The sequence below is a fragment of the Mastomys coucha genome, unplaced genomic scaffold (assembly GCF_008632895.1).
Source record: "Mastomys coucha isolate ucsf_1 unplaced genomic scaffold, UCSF_Mcou_1 pScaffold11, whole genome shotgun sequence".
In the NCBI taxonomy this organism is placed as follows: domain Eukaryota; kingdom Metazoa; phylum Chordata; class Mammalia; order Rodentia; family Muridae; genus Mastomys; species Mastomys coucha.
In genome coordinates this window covers 13,624,652-13,636,683 of record NW_022196893.1, presented here as the reverse complement: position 1 = coordinate 13,636,683, position 12,032 = coordinate 13,624,652, and the positions used below count along the sequence as shown (strand labels likewise).

Below are 12,032 nucleotides of genomic sequence, written 5' to 3'. Positions count from 1 at the left end.
GATAGTTTATATAGACGATCACATATTTCAGCATTTCCTGGGATCCTGGGGCCTATGTGACCTGATAGGGTAGTAGTGCATTTCTGGATTCAAGGATGTTTCAGAGAGGTGAGAAGGGTAATGGCTCAGAGGTACTTAGAACACGATTTTTAGATAGGGACAGGACAGCAGAAACAGGAAGATGCCGTAGGCTATCCAGGACTGTGGGGAATGTGATATTGTCCAAGTAGCAAGTGGAGAAATCTTAATTCTATTGTTCCTGTGATTGGTGCTGAAACAGACAACTCCTTGGGAACATTTTTCTATATCAGGAAGATGAAAGTAGTCACCTCAGAACCAGAGGAGAGAAGAAATAGAAAAGAACAGTGTTGTGATTGGGCAGTGCATTGTAAGCAAAAAAATGTGACTTGTAATTTACTCTATAAAGTAGTAGTTCAGGGTAAGACATTGAGGTTAGTCAGGAAAATAACAGCATTCATTATTTTTGCTGTTGAAAATAAAGTGAGGGCTAGAGAGATGGCTCAGTGGTTAAGAGCACCGACTGCCCTTCCAGAGGTCCTGAGTTCAATTCCCTGCAACCACATGGTGGCTCACAACCATCTGTAACAGGATCTGAGGCCCTCTTCTGGTGTGTCTGAAGACAGCTACAGTGTACTCATATAAATAAAATAAATGAATATTTTAAAAAGTAAATTGAGCCAGTTGTGGTAGCTTACTTATAATCTCAGTACTCAAGATGCTGAGGCAGGAGGATTGCTGGGTGTTTCAGGCCAGCCTAGGTAATACAATAGAGACCTTGTTTCCAAAAGTAAAAATAAATTGATTTTGTTAGAATAAATACACGTCATCTTTGTAGAAATCAGTTTTTCTACAAATGGCACCACTTAGCACTATTACATGGGAACCTTGGCTATAATGGTTAATGAGTTCTGCTGACTTCTGGTTTATTGCCTACTTCCTGATTGCTACTCTTGAACCTTGTGTATTTCTTGCAGTGTTGTTATGTACTTTGTCTGACATCTCTTAAGTGTTTCTTTTTTAGTCCACGTTGTATATCCTTTTGTATGAAATAGGAGTTTCTCACTCCCCAACTCATAATAGTGTACTCTGAAATTGTGAGAGTGAGAGTACTTTATTAATCAGGGTTCCAGTAGAAAACAGATGGCACATTAAAACTGGTAACTTGGGGTGCATGTAATTGTACCATTTATAGTTTGTTCAGGAGAAGAGAGGCTTTGTATTCTATGAAAAATATGTATACGGGATTTATTAAAACTTAATTGTAATACCAATAAGAATAAGAATAAGGATTGGTCCAACATGGGAAGAACTGGGATTGGAAAAGCCTGTCAGGCTGTTGATGATGACCAGAAACTGGAACATCAGAGCACATATTCTTGGGAGTTTGTGAGGGAGCTGTTTGGGAGTCTGTGTTAGCTGCAGTTCCCTCCAGGGACTCTCAGCGCCCCCTTGTCTTGTATCTCTTGTCTCCCTTGCACTTTTCTCAGTACACTTTAACCCTTTGTAAGACTCTGAAGAGTAGTACCACCTCTAGGCCTAGCTCTAGCTCCTGATGAGCACGCGGGAAGGGATGTGGACAGCCATGCAGGAGGATAACCAAACTGGGAAAGTGGCATCTTCCGGCCTGGCCTTCATGGGGAGTCATTAATACATCCTGAGCTTAAGGGCAAGAAGTAATTTCTGAGCTCAGAGAAACTGGCTGAATTTTTTAGGTTGCCAGACATCTGAGAGAGCCTGTTAGTAGAAAGTCTACCAGCCTCAGCAGTTGTCTAGTCAGGGCCAGGAAAGTAAATTTCGTTCACTATTTCCAAACTGGGCCAGAAGCCAGAGGGTGGTAGAGCCTGTCTGTTGTCTCTATGGGGCCTAGAGGGCAGTTAGTATAACAGGGGGTCTAAATAGAATTATTAACTTGAGGACTGAAGCTTTTTTGCTGCTGTTGTTTAACAAGGAATGTGTTCTGTCATTCTGGCAGTAGGTCAATAATTAAGTCTACTTGGAAAGGTAGATACTTGAGACATCTTTGGGGGAGAAAAGAATGGATTGGAGAGAGTGATGCTCTTAGATGATGACAGAAAGACAACAGAAGTTAACACTAGTTTTCAATAAAAGTGAGCTCACCAGCTTTTCAAACCAGGCTCGAGAGAACAGTCCCCACTGGGACCGGAATGTGTAGGCTCAAGGTCCTGGACCTTATAACTACTCTTTAGTGGTTCCTTGCACTTGGTGGCTCTGAGTTAGGAAAAATAGGGAGCTGGCATGACTATTTATACATTCAAACCTTCAGAAGGTAGTTTTATTATGGAAGAATAAACAACATGGAAAGTACTTGTAGGGAGGTTATCTCTGGAGGAAGCTTTTCATACCTTCAACTAACTCCTAAGTTTGCTTTGTTCAATTTATCCCCCATCAGTCACTAAGAACTAGGAGTATGATACAAACAAAAGAAGTTTAGATGATGGAATTGGTCTTGACAGTCCTAAAGATGATGGAGGAGGTAGAGAACAGCTGGAACAGCATTGGGGGTGGCCGCACTCAGGGGGCATGTTATTTATTCATTTATTTATTTATTTTTTACAAAATTCTGTCTAATCTTAGTATGATAAATACGCCCTATGGGGTTGCCACATTGGGCTCTCAGGAACTTGATGAATTCTGCGCCTCATTTTCTTCATCTATAAAATGAGAGTTCTGGTCTTGTGAGGATTGAGTTAGTATATGTAATTGCAGGAACAGGGTTAAGCATTATGTTGAACCTAAGTAGATGTTCATAGTTTGCAGCAGACTCGTGGGGAGATTGGTGACTGTTGCAGAGCCATTGAATGTGTTAAGTGTTTTCCTTCAAGCACTGACATTTTTAGTATATGAACATTTAAAGAATAGCTTTGAGTTATGTGACTATATATAATGAGACAGTCCTATATGTAGCTATTTTAGATATAAGGTATAACCAGGCAAAGTAGTAAGTTTTTTAATTTTCCCACCCAGGAGGCAGAGGCAGAAGGATCTCTGGGCTCTAAGTTTGAGGCTAGTTTGGTGTATATAGTGAGTTTCAGGACAGCCAGAGGTACATAGACCCTGTGTCAAAAAACCAAACAACCAAAAATATCCACATTTTGGGGATAGAGCGGTGGCTCGGCAGTTAAGAATGCTTTGTTGCTCTTCCAAAGGAAGAGTTCGGTTCTCAGCACACGTCTTGGGCAGCTCACAACTGCCTGTTACTCTAAGTGGCCTCCAGGGGCTATCCTCACACATATAACATATACTTTAACAGACAAGCACACATGAAATGCATCTTTTAAAAAAATGGGTCAAGATTTCAGAGTTTGGGTTGATGTATATCTGCTGTGAATTTCTGAAGTCCCCATATTAAGTTGCCTTTTTCCTTAGAACTGGACCCAAAGTATTTTTTGGAACAGCTGCTGCAGCAGCAGCAATGGCTAGTGAGACCTCTGCATCTTGTCTTCCAGCTATGCTTTCACCCACTTAGCACCATCTCTGAATGGTTCTAGTTCTGTAAGGCCAAGCTCTTAGACCATTTCATGGTCAGTGCAGCTTCTGCTCCTTACTGCTTGAGTGGCATCTGAAGATTATAGCAGGGAACAGCAGGCTCTGCCCTTCAGGAGCTTTCATTTTAGTTTAAAGGAGAGATAAGACAGTAAACATGCCTGTGCTTTAATTTATTAGACTGTACTGCAGCCGTATTGGAACTGAGGGAATGAAGTAGGGGAGGAAGGAAGAACAGAGGTTAAGTTTCATAGTAGCTGTTTTAAACAGGATGCCCAGGAGGAGGCCTTGCTAACTACTAATGCTTGTTCTCTACTATAGGGATGATAGTAATACCTAAATACTAGATTGGCAAATGGAAAGCCACATGGAAATTAGAGGTACTTTCTTGTAAATCTCAAAATAAAAAAAAAAAAGGTGGGAAGATTAGTAACTGCTATTCTCTGGCCTAAATCAGAATGGTTCTAATACCTGGAAATTGAGGGTAGGTGGACAAGAGAGGTACTTTGGAAACATTTTTATGTTAAGCAGTAGTCAGATCTGATATTTATATGGGTGACTACAAGTATAAGGAATCCATAGTAATAAAGAGTTGAGAATTGAGTGTTCCAGAGTCACCAGTCACTAAAGCAGTTGATTTGAGGAACTGGCTTTGGTTCTCAGGGTGGCTCTGTGTCTCAGTCAGTGATTGGAGTAGCCTTGGACAGCCCCTGAAATAACTGCTCCCTCATTATTTGAGGCTCGTCAGTTTAGTGGTCAGTCTAATGAGTGAAAAATACAGAAATTAAAGGGGCTTTTGTCACCTTTAACTAGTAACTGAAGATTAATAAAAAATTGTTTTTATTTGCTTGTAATAACATATTCCAATATTTACTCCAGTTGAATTTGTAAGGTTCATTTATCTAATAATGGAATTTTTTTAAGGACTATACTGAATTTGTTTGTGTATATCTAGTGTTTTCTTTGTTGTATTACAGATTCCTTCATTCTTTAGACCATTTATCTGCTTATTTGCATTATTAGAAGTTGATAGGAAAAGGCGATGAAATTTAAGCAATCAGCTTTATCTCGTCACTGAGTTATTTAGGCTTGATCTTTGTTTGTGTCAAGCATGCCTCATGCTTTTCTTTTTTTCCCTTTCTAGGAGGGCTGCTGGCCTGCTGCTGTGCTGCTGAACAGTATGCAGTCGTTTCGGGAGCAGAGCAGTTACCACGGAAACCAGCAGAGCTACCCACAGGAGGTGCACAGCTCATCCCGTATAGAAGAGTTCAGCCCTCGCCAGGCCCAGATGTTCCAGAATTTTGGGGGAGCAGGTGGTGGTAGTAGTGGCACTGGCAGCAACAGTAGCGGACGGCGAGGAACAGCTGCTGCAGCAGCAGCAATGGCTAGTGAGACCTCTGGCCATCAAGGCTATCAGGGTTTCAGGAAAGAAGCTGGAGATTTTTACTACATGGCAGGCAACAAAGACACCGTGGCAGCAGGAACCCCACAGCCTCCTCAGCGAAGGCCTTCTGGGCCTGTGCAGAGCTATGGACCTCCCCAGGGGAGTAGCTTTGGCAATCAGTATGCGAGTGAGGGTCATGTGAGCCAATTTCAAGCACAGCACTCTGCCCTTGGTGGTGTGTCTCATTATCAGCAGGATTACACAGGGCCTTTCTCTCCTGGGAGTGCTCAGTATCAACAGCAGGCCTCTAGCCAACAGCAACAGCAGCAGCAGCAACAGCAACAGCAACAACAGCAACAACAGCAGCAGCAGCAGCAGCAGCAGCAGCAAGTACAGCAGTTGAGACAACAGCTTTACCAATCCCATCAGCCTCTGCCACAAGCCACTGGACAGCCAGCCTCTGGCTCATCACATCTACAACCAATGCAGCGGCCCTCGACTCTGCCGTCTTCTGCTGGTTATCAGTTAAGAGTAGGTCAGTTTGGCCAGCACTACCAGTCTTCTGCTTCTTCCTCTTCCTCCTCCTCCTTTCCTTCACCACAGCGTTTCAGTCAGTCTGGACAAAGCTATGATGGCAGTTACAGTGTGAATGCTGGATCTCAGTATGAAGGGCATAATGTGGGTTCTAATGCACAGGCTTATGGAACACAATCAAATTATAGCTATCAATCTCAGTCTATGAAAAATTTTGAACAGGCAAAGATTCCACCAGGAACCCAGCAGGGGCAGCAGCAGCAGCAGCAGCAGCAACCACAACCTCAGCAGCAGCAGCAGCAGCAGCAGCAGCATCCCCCCCAGCATGTGATGCAGTACACAAATGCTGCCACCAAGATGCCTCTGCAAAGCCAGGTGGGGCAGTACAACCAGCCTGAGGTTCCTGTGAGGTCCCCTATGCAGTTCCACCAGAACTTCAGCCCTATTTCTAACCCTTCTCCAGCTGCATCTGTGGTTCAGTCTCCAAGCTGTAGCTCTACCCCTTCTCCTCTCATGCAGAGTGCTGAGAATCTCCAGTGTGGGCAAGGCAGTGTGCCCATGAGTTCCAGAAACCGAATTTTACAGCTAATGCCCCAGCTCAGCCCAACTCCATCAATGCTGCCTAGTCCTAATTCTCATGCTGCAGGATTCAAAGGGTTTGGATTAGAAGGGGTGCCAGAAAAGCGGCTGACTGATCCTGGGTTGAGCAGTTTGAGTGCTCTGAGTACTCAAGTGGCCAACCTCCCTAACACTGTCCAGCACATGTTACTTTCTGATGCTTTGACACCTCAGAAGAAGTCGTCGAAGAGGCCCTCATCATCATCTAAGAAAGCAGATAGCTGTACAAACTCAGAAGGCTCCTCACAGCCTGAAGAACAACTAAAGTCCCCCATGGCAGAGTCATTGGATGGAGGTTGCTCTAGTAGTTCAGAAGATCAAGGTGAGAGAGTGAGGCAACTAAGTGGCCAGAGCACTAGCTCTGACACCACCTATAAGTGTGGAGCTTCAGAAAAAGCTGGCTCCTCACCAACACAAGGTGCTCAGAACGAGGCCCCTAGGCTCAGTACCAGTCCTGCAACTAGGGATGAAGCTGCCTCTCCAGGTGCTAAGGATACATCACTGTCATCTGAGGGGAACACAAAAGTCAATGAGAAGACAGTTGGGGTGATTGTCTCCCGAGAAGCCATGACAGGTCGGGTAGAAAAATCTGGTGGACAAGATAAAGGCTCCCAGGAGGATGATCCTGCTGCCAGTCAGAGACCACCTAGCAATAGTGGTGTAAAGGAGATCAGCCACACATCGCTTCCACAGCCAGATCCTCCAGGAGGAGGGAGCAAAGGAAACAAGAATGGTGATAATAATAGCTCTAACCACAATGGAGAGGGGAACGGCCAGAGTAGCCACTCTGCAGTAGGCCTAAGTTTCACAGGCAGGACCGAGCCTAGCAAGTCTCCTGGAAGTTTGCGCTATAGTTACAAAGAGAGTTTTGGGTCGGCTGTACCACGGAATGTCAGTGGCTTTCCTCAGTATCCTTCAGGACAAGAAAAGGGGGATTTTGGCAGCCATGGGGAGCGAAAGGGTAGAAATGAGAAGTTCCCAAGTCTCCTACAGGAAGTGCTTCAGGGCTACCACCACCATCCTGACAGAAGGTATCCTAGAAGCGCTCAGGAACATCAAGGGATGGCTAGTAGCCTGGAAGGAACTGCAAGGCCCAACATCTTAGTCAGCCAAACCAATGAATTAGCCAGCAGGGGCCTTCTGAACAAGAGTATTGGATCCCTTTTGGAAAATCCCCACTGGGGACCATGGGAAAGGAAGTCAAGCAGCACAGCTCCTGAAATGAAACAGATCAATTTGTCTGACTATCCCATTCCCAGAAAATTTGAGATAGAACCTCCATCATCAGCCCATGAGCCTGGGGGCTCCCTTTCTGAAAGGAGGTCAGTAATCTGTGATATATCCCCATTAAGACAGATTGTCAGAGACCCAGGGGCTCACTCATTGGGACACATGGGTACTGATGCCAGAATTGGGAGGAATGAACGTCTCAACCCAAGTTTAAGTCAGTCAGTCATTCTTCCTGGTGGGTTGGTGTCCATGGAAACAAAATTGAAATCCCAGAGTGGGCAGATAAAAGAGGAAGATTTTGAACAATCCAAATCTCAAGGTAGTTTCAACAAGAAATCTGGAGACCACTGCCATCCTACTAGCGTCAAACATGAGACTTACCGTGGCAATGCCAGTCCTGGAGCAGCAGCCCATGATTCCATTTCAGACTATGGCCCACAAGATAGCAGGTCCACACCAATGCGGCGGGTCCCTAGTAGAGTTGGTAGCCGGGAGACTATGAGGGGTCGGTCCTCTTCTCAGTACCATGACTTTGCAGAAAAATTGAAGATGTCTCCAGGCAGGAGCAGAGGCCCAGGAGGAGACCCTCATCACATGAACCCACATATGGCCTTTTCAGAGAGGGCCAATAGGAGTTCTTTACATGCTCCTTTTTCTCCCAACTCAGAAAGCCTGGCCTCTGCTTACCACACAAACACCAGGGCTCATGCTTATGGGGACCCAAATACTGGTTTGAATTCCCAGCTCCATTATAAGAGGCAGATGTACCAACAGCAACAAGAGGAGTATAAAGATTGGGCCAGCAGTTCTGCTCAGGGAGTGATTGCTGCTGCACAACATAGGCAGGAAGGGCCACGGAAGAGCCCACGGCAGCAGCAGTTTCTTGACAGAGTACGGAGCCCCCTGAAAAATGACAAAGATGGTATGATGTATGGCCCACCAGTAGGAACATACCATGACCCAAGCACTCAGGAAGCTGGGCGCTGTCTCATGTCTAGTGATGGTCTGCCTACCAAAAGCATGGAATTGAAGCACAGCTCTCAGAAGTTACAAGAGTCTTGTTGGGATCTTTCTCGGCAGACTTCTCCAGCCAAAAGCAGTGGTCCTCCAGGAATGTCTAATCAAAAACGGTATGGGCCACCCCATGAACCAGATGGACATGGACTAGCCGAGTCTACACAGTCATCCAAACCTAGTAATGTAATGTTACGGCTTCCGGGTCAAGAGGATCATTCTTCTCAAAATCCATTAATCATGCGGAGGCGGGTTCGTTCTTTTATCTCCCCTATTCCCAGTAAGAGACAGTCACAAGATGTAAAAAACAGTAATACTGATGATAAAGGGCGCCTCCTCCACCCATCAAAAGAAGGTGCCGATAAAGCATACAATTCCTACAGCCATCTTTCCCACAGTCAGGATATCAAGTCTATTCCTAAGAGAGATTCCTCCAAGGACCTTCCAAACCCAGACAATAGAAACTGTCCTGCTGTTACCCTGACAAGTCCTGCTAAAACCAAAATACTGCCCCCACGGAAGGGACGGGGATTAAAATTGGAAGCTATAGTTCAGAAGATCACATCTCCAAATATTAGGAGGAGTGCATCTGCAAACAGTGCTGAAGCCGGGGGAGACACAGTCACACTGGATGATATACTATCTCTAAAGAGTGGTCCTCCTGAAGGTGGGACTGTGGCTACTCAAGAGGCTGAGATGGAAAAGCGAAAGGGTGAGGTGGTATCTGACCTAGTAAGTGCAACTAACCAGGAATCGAATGTTGAAAAGCCTCTTCCAGGGCCCTCTGAAGAGTGGCGTGGCAGTGGGGATGACAAAGTCAAGACAGAGGCACATGTAGAAACAGCTTCTACTGGAAAGGAACCCTCTGGTACTATGACATCCACAGCTTCACAGAAGCCTGGTGGTAACCAAGGGAGACCAGATGGTTCCTTGGGTGGGGCAGCACCACTAATCTTTCCTGACTCAAAGAATGTAGCTCCAGTGGGCATATTGGCCCCTGAGGCAAATCCCAAGGCTGAAGAGAAAGAGAATGATACAGTCATGATTTCACCCAAACAAGAAAGTTTCCCCCCAAAAGGGTATTTCCCATCAGGAAAGAAAAAGGGAAGACCAATTGGTAGTGTGAATAAGCAAAAGAAACAGCAGCAGCAACCACCTCCACCTCCTCAGCCCCCTCAGATGCCAGAGGGCTCTGCAGATGGAGAGCCAAAGCCCAAAAAGCAGAGGCAAAGGCGGGAGAGAAGGAAGCCTGGGGCCCAGCCAAGGAAGCGGAAAACCAAGCAAGCAGTTCCCATTGTGGAGCCTCAAGAACCAGAGATCAAGCTAAAGTATGCTACCCAGCCACTAGACAAAACGGATGCCAAGAACAAGTCTTTTTTCCCTTACATCCACGTAGTAAATAAGTGTGAACTTGGAGCTGTTTGTACAATCATCAATGCTGAAGAAGAAGAACAGACCAAATTGGTGAGGAGCAGGAAGGGTCAGAGATCTCTGACCCCTCCCCCCAGCAGCACAGAAAGCAAGGTGCTCCCAGCTTCATCCTTTATGCTGCAGGGGCCTGTGGTAACAGAATCTTCTGTTATGGGGCACTTGGTTTGCTGTCTCTGTGGCAAGTGGGCCAGTTACCGTAACATGGGTGACCTCTTTGGACCCTTTTATCCCCAAGATTATGCAGCCACTCTTCCGAAGAATCCACCTCCTAAGAGGTCCACAGAAATGCAGAGCAAAGTCAAGGTTCGGCACAAAAGTGCTTCTAATGGCTCTAAAACTGACACTGAGGAGGAGGAGGAGCCGCAGCAGCAGAAGGAGCAGAGGAGCCTGGCTGCTCATCCTAGGTTCAAGCGGCGCCACCGCTCAGAAGACTGTGGTGGAGGTCCTCGGTCCCTGTCCAGGGGACTCCCTTGTAAAAAAGCAGCCACTGAGGGCAGCAGTGAAAAGACTGTTTCAGACACAAAGCCCTCTGTACCTACCACTTCAGAAGGTGGTCCTGAGCTGGAGTTACAAATTCCTGAACTACCTCTTGACAGCAACGAATTTTGGGTCCATGAGGGTTGTATTCTCTGGGCCAATGGAATCTACCTGGTCTGTGGCAGGCTCTATGGCCTGCAGGAAGCGCTGGAAATCGCCAGAGAGATGGTGAGTAAGAGAAACAAACCCCTTACCAGCTTGGGTTCTGGTCACTTCACTTTTGCCCTGTTTCTTACACCTCGTCTTTGTTCTTACACATCACAAGTTCTTTCCAAGTGTTAAACAGAAAAGGAAGTGATTTTAGAAGGTGTAGATTATATTTTCATCAGTAAAGTCATGTTTTTGCCTATGAAAATTTAGGAAACAAGGGTCCCTCCCTGTTTTACCCTTTCTCAACCTTGATTCTTGCATGTTAAGGGGTCATTCACTTTCAGCAGTACAGGTTTCATAAGTACTTCAGCTAGTTTTCTGAGTAATATTTACTGCCATTTAATTTTAAGTTTTATAAATTATTTTCCAATGCATGGAATTATACTGGTTACATTTTCTTTTTTTCTAAAACATTTCATTGCTTTTAGATTTTGTTTGGTTTTATTTGATTTGTGCAGGGTCTTAGTCTGTGGACCAGGCTGACCTTGAACTCAGCCCTCCTGGTTCAGCCTTTTAAGTTCTGGGATTTCAAACATGAACCACCACACATGGTGCTTGCTCTTTTCCAGCCGGGACTTCTCATTGTAGCCTTGGAACTACACTGTAGCCTGGCTGGCTTCAAATTCAGAGATCTGCCTGCCTCTGCTGCCCAAGGCCTTGGGTTAAAGTCCAGCTCCAGCACTGCCTAGAACCTTTAAGTTTTAAAGAGACGCTCTTCTAGCCTTTACTTTGCAGTTGGAATATTCTCTAGCTGTGCTTTTTAGTTCTTACTCTAGCCTGGCTCATCATTACCACTTACTTTGCTGCTAAGACTCTGCTGTTCTCATCCCTTCCTTTTTCTTAAATTAGACTTTTATTTAGGGGAGCATCATCCACTAATAGCTTTATTTTGAATCTTTTAAATTTTTTTTTTTTAAAGTCAGAATCCTTTGTGTCCTTCCTTTCTTGTTAGATTATTTTAAATGTCTGGTTATTCATGACTTTTCACTCAGGAGAAAAAGATGCCAAAGAGTGATTATCTAGGAGTCGCTGCTACAGCATGGACAGAGTATTCACTGTGTAGACCTTGACATCTTTCCACTTGTTATCAGTATACTCCATGCTCTTTTGGAGAGGACAGTTCTCCTAATTAAGATGGGTAGAGTTAGGAAGTTAGACTTCTTCTCTCAGACTTTGAGCTAGCGCTCCCATTTTCAGCCCCATCTCACACACCCCCCTTTCTAAGGACCTGGGCCTTTCTAGGGTCTGTGCTACAGGTTCGTTTGTCTTTCTAGTTTCTCTGTTACACTTTGTTCTCTGTTTCCTTTGAGCCCAGTGGATCATTTATGTCTTAGTCTAGTCTTTAGCTTTCAGAATTTCTATATTTTCTTCTTCATATCCTCATTAACCTTGTGAGGTTCCTATTGCTGTAATAAAACACCATGACCAAAAGCAACATGGGGAGGAAAGGGTTTACTTCATCTTTCAGCTTCCGGTCCATCAGCCAGGGAAGTCAGGACAGGAACTGAAGGCAGGAACCTGGAGGTAGGAACTGATGTAGAGGCCACAGAGGAATACTGCTTACTGGCTCACTCAGTCTATTTGCTGATATAATTCAGTGGTATCACCA

The 12,032-nt window shown here is 45.1% G+C and overlaps 1 protein-coding gene across 11 annotated transcripts in view; it reads left to right on the top strand.

The window, feature by feature from the left end:
• Tcf20 (transcription factor 20) overlaps positions 1-12,032 on the top strand; it is a 179,685-nt gene that overhangs the window by 126,083 nt on the left and 41,570 nt on the right. For 10 of the 11 annotated variants that reach the window (XM_031350609.1, XM_031350581.1, XM_031350590.1 and 7 more), the window contains exon 2: positions 4,670-10,441. In XM_031350609.1, the coding sequence (XP_031206469.1) occupies positions 4,706-10,441 (5,736 nt within the window). In that variant the 5' untranslated portion in view covers positions 4,670-4,705. Of the gene's footprint in view, positions 1-3,999; positions 4,010-4,669; positions 10,442-12,032 lie in introns of those variants that run through there. The other variant, XM_031350638.1, reaches the window with a different exon arrangement.